This window comes from Moschus berezovskii, chromosome 11 (assembly GCF_049115385.1).
Source record: "Moschus berezovskii isolate FMDL1 chromosome 11, NW_MosBer_1.0, whole genome shotgun sequence".
NCBI classification, from domain to species: domain Eukaryota; kingdom Metazoa; phylum Chordata; class Mammalia; order Artiodactyla; family Moschidae; genus Moschus; species Moschus berezovskii.
In genome coordinates this window covers 102,554,028-102,579,167 of record NC_142470.1, presented here as the reverse complement: position 1 = coordinate 102,579,167, position 25,140 = coordinate 102,554,028, and the positions used below count along the sequence as shown (strand labels likewise).

General features: G+C 46.3%; 2 protein-coding genes and 1 non-coding gene across 7 annotated transcripts in view; 1 reads left to right on the top strand and 2 right to left on the bottom strand.

Annotated features, from left to right (window-relative positions):
• Positions 1-9,762: 9,762 nt before the first annotated feature.
• CNOT11 (CCR4-NOT transcription complex subunit 11) lies at positions 9,763-21,197 on the top strand. The gene is made up of 7 exons (XM_055401035.2): positions 9,763-10,472; positions 14,296-14,460; positions 14,950-15,102; positions 16,098-16,300; positions 17,529-17,731; positions 20,094-20,190; positions 20,264-21,197. Exons 1-7 carry the CDS (start codon positions 9,956-9,958, stop codon positions 20,459-20,461), a joined length of 1,536 nt encoding a protein of 511 aa, XP_055257010.2. The 5' UTR covers positions 9,763-9,955; the 3' UTR covers positions 20,462-21,197.
• Positions 14,446-25,140, bottom strand: part of RNF149 (ring finger protein 149) — a 37,379-nt gene continuing 26,684 nt past the window's right edge. For 2 of the 5 annotated variants that reach the window (XR_016038653.1, XR_016038649.1), the window contains exons 7-9: positions 24,126-24,250; positions 22,489-22,637; positions 20,735-20,780 (exon numbers count right to left, since the gene is read on the bottom strand). The gene's annotated coding sequence lies outside the window, so the exon portion shown is untranslated. Of the gene's footprint in view, positions 14,582-20,734; positions 20,781-21,292; positions 21,454-22,488; positions 22,638-24,125; positions 24,251-25,140 lie in introns of those variants that run through there. The other 3 variants (XR_016038651.1, XR_016038652.1, XR_016038650.1) reach the window with 3 other exon arrangements.
• LOC129540140 (small nucleolar RNA SNORD89) lies at positions 23,937-24,050 on the bottom strand. The gene has a single exon (XR_008682598.1). It is a non-coding gene; the product is annotated as a small nucleolar RNA SNORD89 (small nucleolar RNA).

Below are 25,140 nucleotides of genomic sequence, written 5' to 3'. Positions count from 1 at the left end.
ATATGTGGAATAGAAACAATACGACAAACCAGTGAGTATAATGAAACAGAAGCAGACTCACAGATGCAGAGAATGGTTACCGGTGGGGAGAGGGGAGGGGGAAGGGATAAGATAAGAATAGGGATATAAGTGGTACAAACTGTTGTGTATGAGATAATCTACAAGATATATTATACAACACAGGGAATGTAGCCAGTAGTTTATTATAACTGTAAATGGAATATAAGCTTGATAAATTGTGAATCACTATACTGTACACTTGTGACTTACATAATACTGTACATCAACTATACTTCAAGTCCAAAGGTATTTTTTAATCAAGTCAGGTTAGTAAAAAAGAAAAAAGAGATTCTTTTAAATCCTGGATATAGGCTTACATTTTTTTTGTTGTTGTTGTGTCTATGGCATTGAGAGATTCTGTGCATATATGAGCTGACTCATAAATTTAGCCTTTTCACAATAGGAGACGGCCACCCTGGAGGTTCAGTCAGTGAAAAACCTGCCTGCAAAGCAGGAGATGCAGGTTCAATCCCTGGGTCAGAAACTGGTTTCATTATTCTTGCTTGGGATCCCATGGATAGAGGAGTCTGATGGGCTACAATCCATGGAGTCTCAAGCCAGACATGACTCAGTGACTAAACCACCACCACTGCCACCACAATGGAGAGGTGGAGTGGGGAAAAAAGAAACAGTCCCTAGGGGTTACAACTGTATTTATTTCTGATTTCTTAGCCTGGGTTAAAGGCATACAGATACTTATTATGGTGATGTTGTATAATTCTTTGTATGCTTAAAGTGTTTCATTTTTTTTTAAGCGAAAGTGATTAGAAATAGCTAGTTCATTCAGAAAAAAAAATCTCACACACCACAGATGTATGGTATGTATGTATGTCTTGTTTTATCATTATTTCACTTCCTTTTATTTTAAAATGAAGCAAAACCAGAAGATATGCTGTAATTAAGAGTTATGGAATTACTCCCAATATAAACACCAACCCCAGTCTCATGAAACAAATGGTATGTGGCATTATTTTTTTGAGTGAATTTTAGCTCTTGGGCTTCCCAGGTGGCTCAGTGGTAAAGAACCTGCTTGCCAATGCAGGAGATGTGGGTTCCATCCCTGGGTCGGAAAGATCCCCTGGAGAAGAAAATGACAACACATTCCCAGAATTCTTGCCTGGGAAACCCCACAGACAGAGGAGCCTGATGGGCTACAGACCATGGGGTGGCCAAGAGTGGGACATGACTTGGCGACACACACACAAAGGGCATGGGTTTTAGGGCTTGGCTGGTAACATCCAGATGGTTTCTGATGCCATCTAGTGGAAGTGACAGGTACTGCTTCAAAAAGGACTGCTTTGCGAGCAATGGACTCAGACTTGAAAACACCCCAGGAACTTAAAAAAAATACCGATACCTGGCACCAGCCCCAGAGATTCTGCCTTGACTGGTCTTGGGTGTGGCATGGGCAGCAGGACTTTTTAAAAGCTCCTCAGGTGATAGCTGGAAAACCAAGACTGAGAGCCACCATCCTAAAATGAAAAAGAGAAACATTCAACGCCAGCGCTATACTGACAAGCCCTTCCTTCCCTCCTTCAGCAAATATTTATTGAGTATGTATTATATTCCAGGCACTCTTCTAGGTCCTAGGAAAGTAAAGTAATTAAGACAGTTAAAATCTCTGGTCTTGGACATCCTTGGTGGTGCAGTGGATAAGAATCTGCCTGCCGAAGCAAGGGACACAGGTTCACTCCCTGTTCTGGGAAGATATGCCATGGAGCAGCTAAGCCCCTGCACCACAACTACTGAGCCTGTGTGTCGAAATACTGGAGGCCGTGTGCCTAGAGCCTGTGCTCAACAAGAGAAGCCACTGCAATGAGAAACCTGCTCACCAAACGAACAGTAAGCAGCCCCCGCGTGCTGCAACTAGAGAAGGCCTGGGCGCCGCAACGAAGACCCAGTGAAGCAAAACTTAAGAGAGAAAGAAGTACAAGTCAAAGCATTAAAAAAAGATTGCCGGTCTTATGGAGCTTACACCCTCTAGAGAGGAGGAAGGCCTGCATGCGTGCTGAGTCACTTCAGTGGTATCTGACTCCTTGTGACCCCATGGAGTGAAGCCTGCCAGGCTCCTCTGTCCATGAGATTCTCCAGGCAAGAATACTGGAGTGGGTTGCCATGCCCTCCACCAGGGCATCTTCCTGACCCATGGATCGAACCCTCATCTCCTATGGCTCCTGCGTTGCAGGCAGATTCTTTACCACTGAGCCGTCAGGGAAGCCCCTCTTTGTTCATAGGTTTGGTCTTTTTCATCAGAAAGATTTAGAAATGCTTGAAGTTAATTTCATGTCAGATGTCTTGAAATTATCTAAAGGCTGAAATAAAAGTGTTATTGAATGAGGTGAACAGTAAAAGCTAATTTTGGGGGAGGGGGTTGTTTGTCTTTGGCCACACTCCATGGCACATGGAATCTTAGTTCCCAGACCAGGGAGCAAACCCACTTCCCCTGCAATGGAAGCACAGATTCTTAACCACTGGACCACTTCTTAACCAGAAGTCCCAGTAAAGATAGTCTTATGCCTAAAAATCCACAATCCTAATAAGATTAACTTTTAAAAAAAAGCACACACACAACTCTTTCTTCTTTTTCTCAAGAGAGGTATTTGAGGCAAGGGGAGCCCAAAAGAACAGCTCCCTTGCTGTGGGTCTTCTGTCGCCCGGCTGTGCTGTGCTGTGCTGTGCTTTGTCACTCAGTATGTCTAACTCTCATAGACTGCAGCCCACCAGGCTCCTCTGTCCATGGGGATTCTCCAGGCAAGAATAGTGGAGTGGGTTGCCATGCCCTCCTCCAGGCAGCTTCCTGATGCAGGGATTGAACCCAGGTCTCCCAAATTGCAGATGGATTCTTTACTGTCTGAGCCACCAGGGAAGCCCCTGTTGCCCAGAAGAGGAACCTGAGGCCCAGAGAGCCCCACTCGAGGCCAGTGTTACAAAGCAGGGGATGCTAAGCGCCTCTCACCCAGCCTGAAGGCTCCTCAGCAGGGACTAGGTCTCCTCCACGTTGTCCCCCCACCACTCCAGCTCATGCTCGGGGCTCACAAATTGTGCTAGGGAGGGGTTTACTGAGCTGCACCCCGGTGGCACTAGTGGTAAAGAACCCACATGCCAATGTCAAAGACAAGAGACGCAGGTTCGATCCCTGGGCCGGGAAGATCCCCAGGAGGAGGATATGGCAACCCACTCCAGTATTTTTGCCTGGAGAATTCCATGGACAGAAGAGCCTGGCAGGTTACAGTCCATAGGGTTGCAAAGAGTCAGACACGACTGAAGCGACTTAGCAGGCACGCATAGGCAGACCAGGTGAGCCTGCTTCTGTAGCTCTGCCAACCTCCCTGGCTTATGCCTATTCCAGCTGAGTTGGTCAAGTCATTTGAAAGTCCTGAATTGACAAGATACTCCTATTGGCTGGTGACTATGTGCAGCATATAGAAGGGCTTTGGGGACAGTCAAAGATGGAAAGAACTTTATGATGCTAGCACACTCACAGGAGGTGACCATTCATCTGATGGGCAGAAAACACAAAGGTTTCCACTGAAGCTTCCTTCCTCTCTTTTGCCTTTCCTGGTTTTTCTGGAAGAGCCGCTCAGGAGGGATAAGAAATAAACCAACTGCAAGCTCTCTTCGATGGCACCACGGGGACACTCACACTGCTTTGCCTTCAGTTTCACAGTGACCCACGTGGAACATGGATGGAAGCTGCTGGCACCCCAAAAAGAAGAGCAGGTGACAAAGAAGAAACACCTACCATTCCTTTCAGCTGGGGAGCGGAGGAGACTTCAGAAAGGTCTCATGGGCAGACGTCTGAGTAAATGCGAACAGATTCCAATCATACACCCACAGTGGATGTTTCCTGTGTTTCAATACATTTCTTTTCCATCCTAAAAGTAGTACATTGTATTCAGAAGTCACATCAATGTAAGAAGAAACAAAGGACCTAGAGATTATGATATTAAGTGAAGTAAATCAGACAAAGACAGCTATGGGATCATCATTTGTGGCATCTCATAAAAACAATATAGACAAACTTATTCCCAAGATAGAAACAGGTTCACAGAAATAGGAGACAAACTTATGGTTACCAAAGGGAAGAGGGTGGGGAGGGATAGTCTGTGATTAACATATAGACTCCTATATATACAATAGATAAATAACAAGGACCTACTCTAAAGCACAAGGAGCCACCAGGCTCCTCTGTCCATACAATTTTCCAGGCAAGAATACTGGAGTGGGTTACCATTTCCTTCTCCAGGGGATCTTCCCCACCCAGGGGTTGAACCCACGTCCCCTGCATTTCAGGCAGATTCTTTATCACTGAGCCACCAGGGAAGCCAAATATATTCAATATCTTATAATTTAGAATGGAAAACTATCTGAAAAAGAATATATAACAATCATTTTACTGCACAGCTGAAACTAACACAACTCTGTAAACTGTACTTCAATAAAAAGCTGCTTTTAAAAAGGTAAATATTTAAGGGCAACCACTGTTTGCAGTTTTAAGCGTACATGCATGTACGCACACAGAGAAACACATTTATTTTGCTTTCTGCATTTAGCATTATGCCATAGGAATGTTGCTGCATTAAAAAAAAAAAAAAACCTTTTTATTTTGAAATAACTGCAGGGACTTCCTTGGTGGTCCAGTAGTTAAGACCTAGCCTTCCAGTGCAGGGAGTATGGGCTCGATCCCTGGTTGGGGCGCTAAGATCCCATATGCCTTGCAGCCAAAAAAATCAAAATATAAAGAGAAGCAATACTGTAACAAAATCAATAGTTTTTTTTAAGCAAGTTTTTCTAAAACAAGAAATCACTGCAGATTCATAGGCAATTGCCGAGCATGCAGGGAGAGTGCTGCCTGCTCTCCACCGGATCTCCCTCAATGCGGCAGCCTTTCGCATGACCCCAGGGCACGGTCAGGACTGGGGCACACGCAATGTCACGACACACGCGCTCGGCTCCATGCAGCTTTATCACATGTGCACATCGGTGTAGCCAGCATCACAACTAAGGTAGGGAACCCTCCCATCACCACAGAGTGCCCCACCTTACCTCTCAGAGGCAGACCTGCTTCTGTGACGCCCACCCCCAGTCTCTGGAAACCATTAATCTGTTCTTAATCTCCAAAATGTAGTCTTTTCAAAAGTGTTTATCAGGTCTTCCCTCGTGCTCCAGGGAAGCAGGGGGCCTGGGTTCGATCCCCGGCCAGGGCACCGGATTCTCCACTGCAACTAGAGATCCCGCACGCGCACTGACGAGGGGAGACGCCTCGTGTTCTGACTACAACCAGGCGCAGCCAAACTGATCAATAAAAATTAAAAAATGATCTAAACAATCAAGTCTCCAGCAACCATATGCCCTCTCACTACAGCACTTTTGCGTGGACTGCAGCTGCAAGGCTAACTCTTATGCGAGAGTAACAACCACCCAACAGGGCAGAAAGAAACAGAAAACCTGTAAAAGGCACAAGAGTTGAAAGGTACAGCAACTGGAGGACCCTCCGTGCAGGGCAACCAGCTCTCTGTGGGTCACTGGGCCTGGTGGTTACTGTCTGAGAGCATACTAGTTATGACGACAGCAACGTGAGATCCTGTCTGTACTTCAGTCTAAAGAGAAAGGGAAACGTGTGATCCATTTCAGAAAGAATTCAAACGTTTCAGCAGGATGTTTCAATTATATGGTCAAGTCAATGATCAGGATGAGGTGGGTCTCCTGTGGGTTCCAGGCTGTGTTGAGAGGCTGCCCAACTCCTCTGAGGCAAGGCTTTATCATCTCTGCTTGCTGCCTCCAGCCCTGGCTGGCACATAGTAGGGGCTCAAAACACTGTTTGCTGGGGACTTCCCTGGTGGTCCAGTGGCTAAGACTCCAAACTCCCAATGCAAGGGGTCCAGGTTTGATCCCTGGTCTCTGAACTTAAGATCTCTCATGCCACAACTAAAAGTTTGCATGGCTCAACCAAAGATCCCATGTGCTGCAAAATACATAAGTACATATAAAAATAAACTGCAGTGCTTTTTAACTGTATAAATGCTAGGGGAGAGTCTAAGGGCAGAGATGAGGTGGGTGTGAAGGAGAACCACCAAGACACGTGCCCAGGAGAACTTTGGGTCTCTACTGATTGGAGAATGAGTTTTGTCTTCTCAAAACTCACGTCCACCCAGAACCTCAGGATGTGACCTTATTTGGAAATGGGGTCTTTACAGGTGTAATTAGTTAAGATGAGGTCATATGAGATTAGGGTGGGCCCTAAACTCAATGACTGGTGGCCCCATAAGAAAGCCACGTGAAGCACAGATACACAGGAAAGAAGGCCACATGTTGATACTCTGCGTAAAATAGACAACTACTGAGAACCCACTATACAGCTCAGAGAGTTCTACGCCATGTGCTGTGGTGCCCTGAATGTGCAGGAGCAGTTTGAGATGCAAAGTAAAACAAAACTGCCAAGAAGGAAAGGTCTATACAAGAGAAGGATTTATGTGAAGGGGGGCAAAATGTACAAACTTCCAGTTACACAAGAGAAATAAGTTCTGGGGGTTTAGTATACAGCCTGATAACTACAGTTAACAATACTGTACTGTATATTTGAAAGTTGCTAAGAGAGTAGATCTTAAAAAGTTTTCATCACAAGGAAAAATTATAAGTGCGTGAGGTAAATGATGTTAATTGAACTCATTGTGCTAATCATTTTGTAATGCATGTTGTTTGTTGTCGTTCAGTTGCTCGGTCATGCCCGACTCTTTGCTACCCCATGGACTACAACATGCCAGGATTCCCTGTCCTTCACTATCTCCTGGAGTTTGCTCAAACTCATGTCCATTGAGTCAGTGATCTCGTCCAACCATCTCATTCTCTTTCACTCTCTACTCCTTTTGCCTTCAATCTTTCCCAGCATCAGGGTCTTTTCCAATGAGTCAGTGCTTCGCATCAGGTGGCCAAAGTATTGGAGCTTCAGCTTTGGCATCAGTCTTTCCAATGAATATTCAGGGTTTATTTCCTTTAGGATTGACTGACTTGATCTCCTTGCTGTCCAAGGGACTCTCAAGCATATTCTCCAGCACCATATATCAAAACATTATATGCTATACACCTGAAACTTATACAATGTTATATATCAATACATCTCAATAAAACTGAGTCTAAAAAATGAACAGGAAGGAATCCAAAAAAAAGAAGATATATATATATATATACTGATTCACTTTGTGGTTTAGCAGAAGGCAATGCAACATTGTAAAGCAACTATACTCCAATGAACATTAATATAAAAAAAGAAGGTCACATGACTGCAGAGGCAGAGATCGGAATGCAGAAACAGAAGAGAAGGGAAGCCAGACACCACTGGACATCAGTGGGAGCCAGGAGGAGACAAGGAAGTATTCTTCCCTACAGCCTTCAGGGGTAGAGAGCTTGGCTCTGCTCACACCCCCATTTTGGACCTTTAGCTTCCAGAACTATGAGAGGACAGATTTATGTTTGTGGTTATTTGTTTCCAGGACCTGAGAGTCATTTTCAGGGAACATGCAGGAAACCCTGGATACTGCTATTAAATAACAAAAATACAACCGGGTACATTTTAAAGATCTAACTGGTTTTGCTGAACCATTCACAAGTCAGGCAGCATCCCATTCAGGAAGTAGAGAGGAGCTCCCAATGGCTTTAGGAAGGGAAAGGTTTTCAAAGGCAAGACAAGGAAGTCATTAGCAAAAAAACATTATCTCAGGCATAGGTAACTCGCTTATGGGGCTTCTTAGGTGGCTCAGTGGGTAAAGAACCCGCCTGCAACGCAAGTGACGCAGATTCACTCCCTGGGTCAGGAAAATCCCCTGGAGGAGGGCATGGCAACCCACTCCAGTATTCTTGCCTGGAGAATTTCACAGACAGAGGAGCCTGGCAAGTAAAAGAGTCGGACATGACTGAAGCAACTGAGCACAGCAAACAACTTGCTTATGGGGAACGGAAGGGGTCTTTGTGGCAGGCTACCTCATCTTCCTTTGGTGGACAGAGAGGGTCCACATGACCAATTACCTCATTGATGCCGACTAGAAAATTCCTGGTTAAGCCTACATTTTGGCTTCCCTGGTGGCTCAGACAGTAAAGAATCTGCCTTCTATACGGGAGACTGGGGTTCAATCCATGGATCAGGAAGATCCCCCTGGAGGAGGGAATGACAACCCACTCCAGCACTCTTGCCTGGAGAATTCCATGGACGGAAGAGTCTGGTTGGCTGCAGTCCCTGAGGTCGTAAAGAGTTGGCTACAACTGAGTGACTAACATTCACACTTTCTGGGGAAGGATGAAGTTTTAGTTAGGTTAGTGGTGTGACCTAGGAGAAGTGACTCCATCTGGGGTCTCTGGGGTTCTTTATAACATGAACCTAATTTTGAAAGTGCTCCTACAGAAAAAAAAAAATAGTTTATTGGGTCTTGGGGGGCACATAATGTTCAAATATTTTGAAACAACTTAAAAACAAAACAGTAAAACTGGAGTCTTCTGGTGGTGTGGTGGCTAAGACTCTGTGCTCCCAATGAAGTGACTTGGGTTTGATCCCCGGTTAGGGAAGTAGATCCCACATGCCACTACTAAAGATCCAGCATGCCACAACTGGCCAGACCTGGCACAGCCTAAATAAATAATTTTTTTTTTTTAATTTGCAGTACAAAAATAAAAAGACCAAACCCCAGTAACAAACAGACCTCCCACACACAATAAAGTTTATTTACTGTAGTAAATAAGAATACCTTCAAGACAATTTAAATCAGTTTCCCAAGTTAGCAAGTTATGTCTGCTGCTCTTAATTGGCAGGACCTTTCTAGAGGGATATCTAACAATTTTGTAAACTTAAAAAATTTATTTAGCTGTGCCAGGCCTTTGTTGTGGCACATGGAATCTTTGCTCTTCATTGCATCATTCATGATCTTAGCTCCCTGACCTGGGGGATCCAACCCAGGACCCCTGTATGGGGAGAACAGTTTTAGCCACTGGACCACCAGGGAAGTCCCTCTAATAGTCAATTTAAGAAGTCTTCAGAATAGGCATCCTCAATGACCAACCAATTTCTCTTCTTTCAATTTTACTTTAGAAATAAGGAGGCACTAGAGAATTCTCCAGTTGCCAGCATTAGTTAGCTCACACGGGATTTCCCAAACTTGCGATTCCCAAATTCCCTGGCAGGAATCCCTGCAGGGTTTTGCAGATCTAAGGGAGGAACCGAGCAAGTCTGGGTCACACCACTCAGTGGTTCCCAGCCTGGAGCGAGCCCTAGTCACCTGGGCAGGTGTTTCTGCTTTCTAAAAACATTTTCCGGAAATTTTGTTAAAACAACTGCGTACAATAGCTCGTGTGCTGTATGACTCCATGTCTTCAAATAGTGTAGGACTGAAAATTAATTTTGGTTATGAGAAACGCGTGGTCTATAGTTATTTGCATTTAAAAATCTCCTACCATGAATAGTCATGTGTGTTAATTAAGACAGCTTTTCAGTTTCTAACATGCATTTTTCCAGACGCTTATCCGGACGACGGTTTCTCCCGGGCACAGTGCCCGGGGCCGTCCCTCTCGCTCGCGCACGCGCAGATGACAACTCAGCGCCGCGCAGTAGCTCCGCGAGACTTCCGTAGGGCGAGATCCGGGCCCTGCCAGCGGCTCGGCCCCTCCTGCAAGCCCCGCCTCAATTTCCGCCTTTTTGCTCCGCCCCTCGGCGTCTCGGGATCTTCTCCCTGGCCTGGCTCCAGCAGCCTCGCTCTGGCTCCGCGCTGCCCTCTCTCCTACTGCCGGCTGGGTTCCAGGCTTGTTTTGTTTGCGACGCTGTCGTGCCACAGCGCGCTTTACGGCCGCAGGGACGGAGCGAGCCGGCGCCAGGGCCCCTCCGGCCGGGAAGCAGGACGGGCGAAAGAGGTTGATGCCCGGCGGCGGGGTAAGCGCGGCATCTGGCCGGCTTCTCACCGCCGCGGAGCAAAGGGGAGCCCGGGAAGCGGCGGGGTCGGCGTCCAGGAGCGGCCCGGGAGGCTCGGGCTCCGGCGGCAGAGGCGGAGCGGGCGTCCCCGGGCCGGGGAGCGGAGGCCCGGGGGTCCCCGCGGGCAGGATGAGCCTGACCCCGAAGGAGCTCTCGAGCCTGCTGAGCATCATCTCTGAGGAGGCGGGCGGTGGCAGCACCTTCGAGGGTCTGTCCACCGCCTTCCACCACTACTTCAGCAAAGCCGACCATTTCCGCCTGGGCTCGGTGCTCGTGATGCTGCTGCAGCAGCCGGACTTGCTGCCCAGCGCGGCGCAGCGCCTCACGGCGCTCTACCTGCTCTGGGAGATGTACCGCACCGAGCCGCTCGCCGCCAACCCCTTCGCCGCCAGCTTCGCGCACCTGCTCAACCCCGCGCCGCCCGCCCGCGGCGGCCAGGAACCCGACCGGCCGCCCCTCTCAGGTACGGCTGGGACCGCCCTCCTGGAGCTGCTGGGCCTTCACCGGCCTGGGAAATCCGTCGTCTCGTTTTGAAATTCCCTCCCCACCCCCTCCACCAAGTACGGACGAGTGGCAGCCTCCTGACACTGAAAATTAACCGCTCCCCCCGCAACAGTAGGAGCCGTCAAACCGTGCAGCTTAGTGTGGGGCTTGACGCTTTTGTGCCTCGCGTGCGGTTCGTTCTCGTCTAGCCCGTCAGAGGTGTGTTAAGTTGTAAGTAACGACACACTTTATCTGCCTGCCCCCGGCTTTAAGTCTCAGGGGAGTCGATGAGAAGTCATTCAGAACCGGAAGACGTGGTTGAGGCGGAGATACACATTACGCAGGGCTTCCCTGGTGGCTCAGTGGTAAAGAACCGGCCTGCCAATGCAGGAGACTCGGGTTGGACCCCTGGGTCACGAAGATCTCCTGGAGAAGGAAATGGCAACCCACTCCAGTATTCTTGCTTGGAGAATCCCATGGACAGAAGAGTCTGGCAGGCTACAGCTCATGGGGTCACAGAGTGGGACACGACTTACCAGCTAAACAACAAAGGGTTATACTAGCCACCTTCTTGCTGTTAGGTGTCCTTGGTTAACGCGATGGGGTCACAGGATAGAAAGCAGCCTCGAATTCACCGCCTAGATTCAGTTCAGTTCAGTTCAGTCGCTCAGTCGTCTCCCACTCTCTGTGACTCCATGAATCACAGCACGCCAGGCCTCCCTGTCCATCACCAACTCCCGGAGTTCACTCAAACTCATGTCCACAGAGTCGGTGATGCCATCTTTTGCTCCATCCCTTCATTCCTTCTATAGTTATTTCTCCACTGATCCCCAGTAGCATACTGGGCACCTACCGACCTGGGGAATTCCTCATTCAGTAGCCTATCATTTTGCCCTTTGTTACTGTTCATGGGGTTCTCAAGGCAAGTATACTGAAGTGGTTTGCCATTCCCTTCTTCAGTGGACCACATTCGGCTGTGGTCCATGTGATCAGATCGACTAGTTTCCTGTGATTATGATTTCAGTGTGTCTGCCCTCTGATGCCCCCTTGCAATATCTACCGTCTTATTTGGGTTTCTAAAAATATGGAATGCTTCACAAATTTGTGTGTCATCCTTGCCCAAACTACTATTGGACATTATGTAAAAGGTGTGTTTTCTGCAACTTTGGTGAGACCGGTGGCTTTGATGTGAGACTGCTTTTTTTTTTTTTTGGGAACTCAAGAGATGGTTTATGAGACTTGATTTTAGGAGAAGACCTGAAGCCAGGAGAGGAGAAAGGGACAGAAGAGATAGATGGTGATGAGTGTCTGGGAGATTTAGACAGGGCCCAGTGGAGTGGGAAGAATAGGTTGTCAGAGGTGGGAAGCAGCTTGATCTCATAGTCCTTAGGCAGTGAGGAAACAGGTAAGTCACTCCTTAGGAAGGGACTCCTATTCTGGGAGCCAGAAGGTAAAGGCAGAGGATTAATGCAATATTAGAGAATTTTTTCTTGCAGGAGAGGGCTTCTACGGTTAAGCTAGTCAGTGTTGCTGCTGGCAATTCTTCTGGCTCTAAAGCATCTTCTGATTGGTTTCCCGCACAGCTCTTAGGTAAAAGGGGCAACTTTTGTATTCCATGAGATGTCTGTAAGGTGCAGGTTCTGAACCTGACTTTCAGGAAGTTTGAGAAAGCCCAGAAAAATGATTGCAAGGTGTGTTGTGTGTGTGTACATGTGTGGTCTGGTCAAACCCACCATCCAAGATGGACAGAGACAGTGTGGGATTTGGGTCTGAGAGCCTTCTGAATTCTGTAGGATGGGTTAGGTAAAGGAACTGTGGTTTACGTAATGTTATTCTCAAATGCGATGAGTCTGAAACTAGATCTAGGCTATTAACTGTATTGTAAACAGATTTCCCAGGAAAGAAATCCATAGATTGGTTATTTTGCCTGTCTTTGCCTCAGTTTACTTGTCTGTAAGCTGCAGATAATAATTCCGAGCTGGCAGAGTTATTATCTACCTGCAAAGCAGGATACCAGAGTTTGATCCCTGGGTCAGGAAGTTCCCCTGGAGAAGGGAATGGCAACCCATCCAGTATTCTTGCCTGGAGAATCCCATGGACAGAGGAGCCTGGCAGGCTAGTCCATGACGTGGCAAAGAGTTGCACGTGACTTAGGGACTAACAAACAGAGTTGTTATGAGGAATAGAAGTGATCCACAATTACTGTTGGTAGGAATGGTGCTTAAATTCACAACAGAGGGACTGTCAATGCCAAGGCTTATTACATTGTACATCAAGGGGAGAGTATGCTACTGCTGCTGCTAAGTCACTTCAGTCGTGTCCGACTCTGTGTGACCCCATAGACGGAAGCCCACCAGGCTCCCCCGTCCCTGGGATTCTCCAGGCAAGAACACTGGAGTGGGTTGCCATTTCCTTCTCCAGGGGAGAGTACAGTGGGTATATATATAGTTTTAATTTAAAAAAGGTTAAAACTGGAGTGTAATTGCACTGCAGTGTTATTAGTTTCTGTTGTGCAACAGTGTGAATCAGCTGTATGTTTACAAACATCCTCTCTCTCGTGAGCCTCCCTCCTCCTCCCCCATCCCTCCCCTTTAGGTCATCACCCCTTTAGGTCATCACAGAGCACGGAGCTGAGCCCCCAGTGCGGTATATACAGCAGCTTCCCATCTAGTGGGTGTGTGTATTTTGAGCGTTTCAGGTGACTGCTGCAGAGCCAAGGTTGAAAACGTACCTGGATGTGAGTAGGAAGGCTTCTTCACACTCAGGAAACTTCAGTCTGGCTGAAGAAACAGAAACGTGATTGTGACCCGACACCCAGGGCTGTGCTGGGTGGCACATGCACAGCACCTCGTGGCGTGGGGAACTACACCCGTGCAGCTGGAGGGGCCTCGAGAGGGAGTGATGTTTCTGCTGGATGTTGATTAGAGGTGATGGGAAGAGAAGGGTGCGGCCCTCTTTGGTATTCTAAAGAGCTGCGTGTATTGTATGTTTTGAAATCAGGAATCGGAGAAGCCAAGAGGTTCTGTGCAACCGGAATGTGGAACACACGCGTTGGAGGGGGAGATGGGATGAGGAGAGTGCCTCAGGACCAGATGAGGGAAGTCTTGTAATGGTGCAGGGCTGGTGGTTGCTTCCTTGCCTCTTTACCTTTTACACAGTTGCTGGTCGCAGCAGAGAAGAAAAACATTTCTGAGCACTGTAGTTTTTGATTTGTTTTGGTCTGTATACATAAGCTTATCTTTGCAGGAACTGGAGCATGTTAGAAAACAAAGTTCTTAACAGCTCCAGAAACTTTTTAAGTTTCATTGACATCACCACAGATCATAGTCAATCAGCTAACATACAGTCGACCCTGTACATCTTTGGGTTCTCCATCTAAGGATTCAACCAGCCCCTTGGGGATGGGGTGGGGGGGAGTTCCAGGAAGCTCCCCAAAGCAACACTTGAATTCTGGCAGCTATTTACATAGCGTTTCCATTGTACTTACATAGCATTTGCACTGTCTTAGGTACTGTAAGTAACCTGGAGATTAAGGAGGACGTGTGGAGGTTACTTTCAAATACTACAGCTTTTATGTACAGGACCCAGGCGTCCCTGGATTTTAGTATTTGCAGGAGGTCCTGGAACCAGTCCTTGGGATGATTCCTTAATTACATTTTCATAAATGTATGTATTTGGTTAAATGAATCTTTGATTATAACTGTCTTTAAAGATATGTGAGATGCATTTTATCAGGCTCAAGATAATTTCTGAAAATAACCATTAGCGAAATCATCATACAGTTTTTGCTTGTGTGTTTACAGGGTTTTTACCTCCTATAACTCCACCAGAGAAGTTTTTTCTTTCCCAGCTCATGCTGGCACCCCCACGGGAACTCTTCAAAAAGACACCCCGGCAGATTGCCCTCATGGACGTTGGGAACATGGGCCAGTCTGTGGACATTAGTGGGCTTCAGCTCGCCCTGGCTGGTAAGGCGGAGCCACAGTTCAGGTACTCTTGTGCAGAGGCCGGTCTGCAATTCGGATGTCCTTACAGTGAGATCCAGGGATCACAGATATATTTATGGATGATGCAATTGTGTTTTCCAAGCTTTAAGAAAACAAGGAAATAAGCATCAATGACTAACTACAAGGGACAGTTATCACTACAGTGTGTGCAATAGTATCTTGTGTTTTAACAGATTTTCCCCTGGTTCCTACTGAGGTCGAATATCTTTTGAGGTGGTTTATTGGCCATTCAAGCTTTTAAAAATAAAATACTCATTGAAATCATTAGCCCATTTCCCCACCCCCCTCTATTTTTAAAGACTGGTTTGTAGGAGTTTTGGAGAAAAAACAAGAGAGCTTGACCCTGGCCCTTTCCTTGTGTGTTGTAGACAAGTTTCTCTAGTTACAGGCTTGTCTTTTCACTCCCCTTGTGCCGCATTTTAAAGTGTTTTTTGTTTTAATCTTTTTCAGAACGCCAGTCTGAATTGCCAACTCAAAGTAAGGCCAGCTTCCCTAGCATTCTCAGTGACCCGGACCCAGATTCGTCTAACTCTGGATTCGACAGCTCCGTTGCCTCTCAGATCACAGAAGCTTTAGTCAGTGGACCAAAGCCACCTATTGAAAGTGAGTAAATCTGATTTTATATTCTTAGTTTTATTTTAGCCGTGTTCCCCTGAGACTCTGGTGTTCTGAAACATGTTGTTTTCGTTCATGCTGAAACATGAATCTTTTAAAACTTTTATTTTATTGAAATTAGGCCATCTTAGGCCCTGTGTGAAAACCAAAGTGAGGGGTGAGGTTTGCTCAGGAGTCCCAGCCAGTGTTTGTTTTCATTTACTTAAGAGCATTTATATCTTAGGGATCAATCTTTATAAAACAGTTGAGATACTGAGTCACTCCCCTGTCCTGTTTTTTTTTTTTCCCACTGTTTTATGAAAATGATATGGCATTTGTGAATTTATGGGTTTATGAAACTCTCCAGATTTGTTTGAGAATGTCCAGTCAACCATAGTTCTCACCTGCCCATTTTATCTATACATAATTTGCTAATGCAAGGTTTTAAGATGCAGAAATAAATAAGAGACATTATATGGTCTCTGAATGAAATAGTGCTGAGGATAGGATGACTGAGATAAGATAGTGTTTTATTTTTCCCATCAAAAGACTTACCAGTGAAGTAAGTGGTGTCCTTTTGCTGCTGATCATGATTGAACCAGGACTTGGCAGGGGGTGGTAATGCTTTCCTCTGCTCTCCAAAGATAGATAGATTTGGTCTCTGGTATAATAATTCTATGTCAGCATTTCATTCTTTCATTTGTGTTCTGGAAAAAACTGACTTTATGTCATTTCTGCTTCCAAGTTTTGAATCAGTGTGACCGTGTTGTCCTTATTAAGAGAGTGTTAACTGCACTGCACTAAGTGGCATCTGAGGTTTTGGCAACCCACTCCAGTATTCTGGCCTGTGAAAGCCCGTGGACAGAAGCTGCCTGGAGAGCTACAGTCCACGGGGTCGCAGAGTCAGACGTTACCGGGCATGCCCGCATGCAGACATGGGGTTTACACAGAAGTGCGTGTCAGCCGACCCACAGCAGCAGTCACACAGGCTCCTCTGATTGCAGGCCATTTTCGGCCGGAGTTCATTCGTCCCCCGCCTCCGCTGCACGTGTGTGAGGACGAGCTGGCCTGGCTCAACCCCACCGAGCCTGACCACACGATCCAGTGGGACAAGTCAATGTGCGTGAAGAACAGCACTGGCGTGGAGATCAAGCGAGTAATGGCTAAAGCCTTCAAGAGCCCCCTGTCCTCCCCGCAGCAGACACAGGTATGTGTTTACCACCAGCATTCTCCTGTGTTGGATTCACCAAGCGGTTTTGTTTCTCACAAAGTGATAAAATGATCAGTAATACGATGTCGTCAACTTGATCCACTAGTAGGAAGTGTCTTGGTCCCTGAAGCTTCGTTTGGCCTCCCACTTGTCTCACTGCACTGTGGTGGGGCAACGAGTCTGGTGCCCAAACACCTTGCAGCTTCTGTCTGGGGTCAGTTTGATTCTGGGCGAGGGGTCTGAGGTGGTGCTCCCCTTGGGGCACTCGGCTCTGGCTCTGCTGCTGGGTGCTTCATGTACGTTGTTGCTGAGCTGTAACAGGACTGACTGACCCCGGAGGGTAAGTCTGCAGTTACTAACATTTCACCAGGGAGGTAAACCAGCGCCCATCACACAGTTGGTTGGTCGTGGATTCCAAAGTCCCTGGGCCCAACGATGAGACTTCCTTCAGGAAAGACAGGACGCTGTGGTAGTTCCTATTGGTGAATTTTACCCAGTTTGCACACTTTCCCATTAGAACTTGTCAGGAGGCACATCTCCAATCTGGTTTACCACCTAACATCGTCTTCAGAGTCAAGTAACAGCCTTGTTCGTAGTTCACTTTGCTAACCAGTCAGTCCTGAAAGAGTATGTGTGTGCATGCAAGCAGATGGGGAAATAGCATAGAAAATGTATGTAAAGGAATGTACAAATTTGACAAAAAACAGTATTTTTGAGGACACATATTTGAATAACAGTGTGTGTGTCACTTGCACTGTAGTGTACGCAGTCTGACCCCCAACCCCCCCACCCCCAGGTGCTGGGCAGGGCTTCAGTCTCTGAGTTTCCTGATGACCTCTGTGTTCTGTGCTTTTCAGTAGTACTAGTTGGTAAGATTATTTTTGATTATAACCAAAAACAAAAAAGAAAAAAAACCTACCTACAAGGGACTTAAGGATATTATTGTTAAAATCCAGACAGTATTGACTGTGGTTTCATGCCCAGGAGGCATCAGTATTATTTATAAACTCTTGTGATGGTGCCTGATTGTAATACCTGACAATTCAAATGTAAGTGTCAAAATATCAAAGCATGATGATCATGGGTTTGAGGGAAGATACTGATGAAGTTGGCTCAATGCAGGTAAATTTTATAACATTTTAAAAATAAAATACTTGGGTATTTTTATATGCAGGAAAGAGAATTTCTAACTTCTTTTTCTCTCTTTAAAAAAACTTGAATTTAGCTCCTTGGAGAGTTGGAAAAGGACCCCAAACTTGTTTATCATATTGGCCTCACTCCAGCCAAACTTCCTGACCTAGTGGAAAACAATCCTCTAGTCGCTATAGAAATGTTGCTGAAGTTAATGCAGTCAAGTCAGATCACTGAGTATTTTTCAGTTCTGGTCAATATGGATATGTCATTACATTCGATGGAAGTTGTGAATCGGTAAGTTTCTGTACTCGATCAAATGCTGGGTGGGGGTGGGGGCGTGTGGGGCAGGTATATAGATCTTGATTAAATGATTAGAAAGGGAAAAACTCGCAACAGTTTTTTTCCCCCTGACATTGTTAGTCTGAGAAAACCCATTAAATAGTCTGAGTTTTGGTGTTAACTGCATATGGAGGGTATTCTGAGCATTTAACACTATCTTAACCACTGGACCATCTGGGAAGTCACCATCTGTGAAACCTAATTGCTAAAATTTATTTCCCTATATATGGTTATATATTCTTAATGCTCTGTGCTTAAGTCACTCAGTCATGTCTGACTCTTCGTGCTCCCATGGACTGTAGCCCAGCAGGCTCCTCTGTTCATGGGATTTTCTAGCCAAGAACACTGGAATGGGTTGCCATTTCCTATTCTGGGGATCTCCCTGACCCAGGGATCGAACCCAAGTCTCCTGCATCGGCAGATGAATTCTTTACCACTGTACCACCTGGGAAGCTGTATATTCTTTATCTCTACATAAATTACAGGTGTTACATTATTTCTGTTAGTGACTAAAGCTATATCGTGGGAAGGTAGGGGCCAAGGAGCTGAGGCAGTTCCGAGAATGCCTTCCTAGAATTCCTGGCACTGGTCTCTGAACTGTTCTTTGATTTGGTCTCCTGGCTCTGCTGTCATCGACTGTCAGGGAAGCAACAAGTGGCTTCTCACTTTATTTTGCTTACAAGTAAGTTTTAAGTACATCACGAATTTCACAGACTTGGAGGTTAGCTTGGGAACCTACTATTAAGCTGTTTATATGTAGTGTAGGTCAGGAAGATCCCCTGAAGGAGGAAATGGCAACCCACTCCAATATTCTTGCCTGGGAAATCCCATGGACAGAGGAGTCTGGTGGAGTACAACAAATGGGGTCACAGGAGAGTCAAACACGACTTAGCAACTAAGCAACAACAAATAGTGTAGTCATATAGGCAGGCTTGCCTGGTGTGGTCCCAGTTTAGGCTTCTCATCCTCAACCCCCCTCCACGTGGTGTCCTGTTTTGGGGGCTAAATCATACGGCCTTTCTGCTTATGGGGAGATCCATTCTGAGCGCCAGACAACTACACTTAGAGCATGACCTTTGTGGAACGCTCGTTTGTAAGTTGGGGATTATTGTTTTTTAACATACTTATAGCTGTACTCGGAGAAGGCAATGGCAACCCACTCCAGTGTTCTTGCCTGGAGGATCCCAGGGATGGGGGAGCCTGACGGGCTGCCGTCTGTGGTGTCGCAGAGAGTCGGACACGACTGAAGCGACTTAGCAGCAGTATAGCTGTACTAAGCTGGGAATTCCCTGCCAATCCAGTGTTTAGGACTCAGCACTTCCAGTGCCGAGGGCCAACATTCACTCCCTAAGATCCCAAAATCTGCATGGTGACGCGCTCCCCAAAAGAAGTCCTTTTCAGTTAATCAGCTGGTGGGAAAAGCCTAACTGGAAGCCCAGGGCAGGTGTGTCCGAGGGCAGCACAGATCTGGGGAGAGAGGGAGAGGAAGCGTGAGGTTTTCACCCTTCACCTTCTGTCGCGCGAGACCTGTGGACCTGCTGCTTCCGCCGCCGCCTCGTTGGAGCCTTTCTTCCATCCGGGTCCTTCAGGCTGACCATGCTGAGTGCTCACTACTGTCTAAACCAGACCATAGGCACTTTGTCCAAGGAAAACTACATCCTTTTATCATAGAGTGGACGTGATTTCAAGGGTGGGGTCTGCTGTGGGAGCCCTGCCCACCCACCTCACTGTGCATCACCCCATCCCACATGTCAGCAGCAGTCTCTGGCTGCGTTTCCTCGGGGCCTTGTAGGAAAAAGTTCTGTAGTCAAGTAAGTTTAGAAACGTGCCACACCCACTCCCAATTCTACACTTTACTCAGGTCATTCACTGATTTGAAGGAACACGTCTCTTCTTGGGTTTCAGTTTAAGTCATATGCCCTGTGAAGCCTTCCCACGTACACTGCTCCTTGTGCAAACATTTGCCTCACTTAAGTACTTAGTCACGCATTGTGCTGTTCTACACCTTCCTTCACAAGTGCTCCCTGCATAGCACTCATGTGTAATCAGATCGGTATTACTTACGTAGACGGAGTAACTGCCCACAGTGTCAGAGCCTGGATGGTAACTAGGAACTACGATTCAGCCAAGACCACACAGGGACATGGTGCTCGGCGCTTATTACACATGATGTGCAGACCTGAGAAATGGGAGTGTCACTTATTAACGGGGGTGAGTGGGGTGGGTGGCTCCGATGTTTACTTGCATAAACCATTAACATCAGAACTTTTACTAAGTGACCGAAATTAACAGGCCTGCCTTTATTTTTATGAAACAGACTAACCACAGCTGTTGATCTACCTCCTGAATTTATTCACCTCTATATATCCAATTGCATTTCTACCTGTGAACAAATTAAGGATAAATATATGCAGGTGAGTAACAGTTTTTGTGACCTTTATAAATACCTGCCCTGAAAGCAGACGCTAACACAGGCTCCTTTCTCAGAATCGTCTGGTGCGTCTCGTGTGTGTCTTTCTCCAGTCCCTGATCCGCAACAAGATCATCAACGTGCAGGACTTGTTTATAGAAGTGCAGGCCTTCTGCATCGAGTTCAGCAGGATCCGCGAGGCCGCGGGCCTCTTCCGGTTGCTGAAGACCCTGGACACTGGGGAGACACCTGCCGAGACCAAGATGTCCAAGTGATGCCTCTTGGGGACCTCCCGTTCGTTGTTCAGCTGTGCTGTGCTTTCATTTTTAAAACTGTCCAGACCCGTGATTGCTTGGTTTAATGCACATAAACATCACTCTCTCCACTTGGAGTCTTGCCTCCCTGGGTGACTTTTCCCTTTAGATGAATTTTTGGTAGGAACCTGGAAGAATGCGTCCTGTAGGTGTCTTGCTGAGGGCTATCCACAGGGAAAGGTCATCCCAAAGTCACTGCACTCAGGAGATGAGGCCGTCAGCACTGAAGAGCAACAGGCTTGTTTTTGCTTAAGATGTAAGTCATAGGCTTCTGATAAGGCTTTAGGGAGAGTAAATGAAGACCCTCTTTAAGAACATGGATTCCTGCCCCTGGGGCCTGGAGTTACCACAGGATGGCAGTCTGACCCTTGAACTTCTCACTGGGCCCAGTGTGCACCACGGACACACGTGTAACCTCACACTTTCTTTTCACGGGGACCCAAGAGACAACAGAGTAAACGCTTTTCCTGGGCCACCTACCAACATGGGGATTCCTAGGAGCCGCTTTGGGGGCTGTGACAGCTGGTAGTTTTCTGGGCTTTCTCTCTTGATGTTCGGTGCTCTGGGAGGAGGACAGTCCTGGGGAGCTGTCCTCACCGAGTGGGCTGTGTGCCCTGTCTGTGGGCTCCTATGGGCTGTTACCCCTCTTTTAACTCTGGACAACAGTGCCTTACATTAAAGTTTTCTATGAACTCTATTATCTGATGTTTTTACTTGAAGAAATCATGAAAAATCCCCCATCTACTGAGGTACTTTCAAAGCATACTCTTTACAGAAACCTGAGTCACTCACCTTCCAGTCCAACTCTTAGCAAGAGTTAAAGGATATACCATGCAGGGCAGGTTTTAAGATTAGTATAAATTCCTGCCTGGGGTTCCCTGGTGGCTCAGAGGTTAAAGCGTCTGCCTCCAATGCGGGAGACCCGGGTTCGATCCCTGGGTCAGGAAGATCCCCTGGAGAAGGAAACGGTAACCCACTCCAGTATTCTTGCCTGGAGAATCCCATGGACGGAGAAGCCTGGTAGGCTACAGTCCACGGGGTCGCAAAGAGTCGGACACGACTGAGCGACTGAACGGAATGGAACGGAATACTGGCAAAACACTATGCCGAGATGATGAGAAATTTAAGCTTAGATATTCTCATAAAGGGAAGGGATTTATAAATATATTAGCTTCAAAAGGACCCAAGCTGGTGTAACAGGTATGCCTTCAGAAGTCTAAAAATGATGGCAGTAATGGACTTCTTTCCACACTTAACTTTTCTTTGCCCAGGGCTGACACACGGGCATCACCATTTTGCACATTAGCACTGGGCAAAGAAAGTTTATTAGCCAGTACTGTCTGTGATGGTGAAGTTTTGACCATATCACTGCTGGAAGCCGCCCAACCTCGGGTTCAGGCCCTGCCAATCCTTGGTAAGCGAGAGCTCCTGGCCGGCAGTCTGGACGCACACATGAAACTCACCTCACACATTTTCTCCATGAAGCACCTCAGTCATGCTGCAGCCTTGTGCCTGGGCACTGTCCCAAGCTACGGAATCACCGACTTAAGCGGCACAAAGTGTCAGAAATGTGGCACCACACAGACCACGAAAGGACACCTGCTGTCAGTCTGACACGAGAAGACCACGTCCTCCTGTCCAGCCTCACCTGGGGACGTGTGAGCCGGCAGCTAGGCACTTCTCTGCCCCTGGGGCATCCACAAGTCGCCACCCATGCAAACACTGATTTGGGGCACAAATGGGCTTTTGTGGGCAGATCTGCAAACGTGGCCTGTGACTAAAGACAGACCACTGCTCATCATTTCCAGGTTAGTCCTGGTGTTTACCTGACAGCAAAGGGTTTCAGATGTATTTCAAATAAATAGCTTACAAAGAATAGTAGTTATATTTAGAGAACATTTTATGGGAGGAAAAAATAACCCAGATACATTTACAACACCAGCAAAAAGTTCTTCGTTAAACATGTTTAAAAGTAGACGAAAGTTTACCTGAAATAAAAGGAACTATAATCCTGGGATTTGATAACTGCATCAACTTTTAAGTTTAATTAGATGAGCTCATGTTTTTTAAAAATCACGTCTTGAATTCTCTGGACTTTCAGTTCCAATTTCTAGCTTTAATATCTTCAAATCACCTGCTTAAAAGAAGACAGCAAGAAGACCTGTTAAAATGCCATCTTAGGGTAGAAAGATGTTTGAAAAAGTATTTGTGAGCCTAAAATATAACTATTTCAAATACCTTTCTTTAGCGTATTGTTTATGCAACTCTAAGAAAATGGTATTTTTCAACTTTTATTCTTACAGAATAGACAAACTTTCATAAATTTTAATGGACTCAAGGGACATGAGTTTGTGCAAATGCTTATGTGGAAAATCCTTAAGAAAAGGACTTCCAAAATCCTGAGATTCACTAACTGTAATCAGCCTAACAGAAAATAGGTGTTTTCCTAGGTTTCTTTTTATCCGTTGATACATAAGCCTCTGACGCATCAAAAAGAATGGACTGACTTTTTTTGTACTATTCTTAAACTAATGTAATGCAAATACTTTTTTGATTTACAACTTATTTATACTTTCCTGTTAGAATGAGGGCACACTTCTAGCTGCATGGCTGATGATGACACTGTTTTACCTCTATAACTAGTAACAGATGTGCCAGTACTTTTGAAAATGAAATGCTTTTAAGTGTTTTAAAACTTCAAAAATGAAAATTAACTGGGAAAAGTATCAGTGGCTTTTCTAATTGGTTATCTTGTGACAAAAGCACAGCGAGGAGAAAAGTAAGATGAACTCTGGTTCAGGCCAAAGTTCTGTGCTCTGTAAGCAAATGAGAGTTTACACCAAGCCTGGAGAAATGCTTTTGACTAAAACATGTAATTCCTCAGGTTCTAGTTAGCCGTGTGTATGTGCTGACTTAAGCTCAGTCCTCACTGATCATATGAGTGTGCTCAGAAGCAAAGACTGCAGCTAAGCTAGGCCGTCTTCCTGGGCACCTGGTTATGTTGGGTATTTTGTCCCAGTGAAAACCACCTGGTTCCTGAATGTCTGTGCTTGTGTGCTCAGTGATGTCTGACTCTCTGCGACCACTATGGACTGCAGTCCGCAAGGTTCCTCTGTCCATGGAATTTTCCAGGCAAGAATACTGGAGCTGGTAGCCATTTCTTCCTCCAGGGGACCTTCCCGACCCAGGCAAGGATCGAAGCCATCCTCTTGTGTCCCCTGCATCGGCACGCGAATTCTTTACCATTGTGGTCTATTACTATTATTGTTTTCATGGTTCCAGTGGTCTTTCGTGTAGCAAGTATATCACAGACCATGTAGAAAGGTACTGATTGCATGCTGAAGCCTCAAAGTTGCCCAGGGTTCACCAATCATCTCTTCTTAAAAATGTCTGAGCTTGCTGGAAAGGCCCATCTTGGAAACCGTGCCCCGACATTACTGAGGTCAGACCAGAGGTTCGCTTCAGGAGGTTTTGTCATCGTGCACCCACAGAGAGCCAACTGCCAAGGGACACACTGCAATTCGGCCTTTTAGTGTCATCATTCCTCAGTAACTATGGGGCAGTCCTCCAGGAAGAGTCTGGGTACCCAACATTCCCAGCAGGACAGCAGGTGAGGGGCTGTTACCTGCTACAGCTGCTGTGTGTACATCCCTCCTTCAAGTGGCGTGGCTTTCTGACGGGAAGCCCCGAAGCTGCACAGCAGGGGTGTTGGCGTCCACGGGTACATGCTGTCCACACACCACCGCGGCCCTCACAGTTAGAAAGAAAGAACAGTCTCTACATTATTTGTGAACAAAGCTTTCAAGACAATTGTCAGAAGGAAAGTAATTACTGCCATTAAGTAACACAGTATAAACTAAATCTCTCTGCTTCACTAACCTTTCTTCATTTATATTCCCCAGATTCCCAGCATTTTATCAATGTTGTGTTTCAGCAAAAATTCTAGTAACTGACCCTTTATCACGCCCACCTAAGAAAATCCTTTTGAAAGGAAACATTTTCCTTACCAAGTACAAAAGGGTTTTCTGTCTGCTCTTGCAGATTTCCTTATTTGCTGTTAAAGACTTGTGTTTCTAGAGATGACAGCACTATGATTTTTCCAGTCTCTTATGTTTATAACTTAGGGTCAAAGTCTCTTTTTTCTGACTGCCTCACAGCACAGGGGATCGCAGTCCCCTGACAAGGGGTGGAGCTCATGCCCCCTGCAGCGGAAGCACAGAGTCCCGAACACTGAGCCCAGAGGAGCCCTCAGACTCCTGAGTCAGGTGAAGCTCTGGCTGACGGCCGTTGATAAGAACTCACTTGCCCATAATCGTCAAAAACAATTCACCCTGATCTGTGAAAGCGTTCTTTAAAGTCAGCTTCACTGGCTAATGGGAAGAATTAAAGCACTTTCCACTAGTATGTGTCTTAAAATACAAAGAGCAACCTACTTGGTATAGAATCAGGGACATATTTTCCTATTTGCAGTGAACAACACAGAAGGCAAATCTCACAGTTAATGGCTATTATGGAAACCCACTGCAGTGTTTGCTGAAATGAGAACTCAAGAGTAAGGCAATTTCTGTCCCAATCGCTCTTCCAATGGAGTCTGGCCTCCGTTGATAGCAGTACCACTGTGTAATCGCCTAGACTTTCAC

Bases quoted from the DNA above. Each gene is read 5' to 3' on its own strand.
- CNOT11 (XM_055401035.2), top strand. From the start codon at position 9,956: ATGCCCGGCGGCGGGGTAAGCGCGGCATCTGGCCGGCTTCTCACCGCC. The intron at 16,301-17,528 runs GTATGTGTTTAC...ACTTGAATTTAG, and splicing joins CCTCCCCGCAGCAGACACAG to CTCCTTGGAGAGTTGGAAAA. The intron at 20,191-20,263 runs GTGAGTAACAGT...CTCCTTTCTCAG, and splicing joins TTAAGGATAAATATATGCAG to AATCGTCTGGTGCGTCTCGT.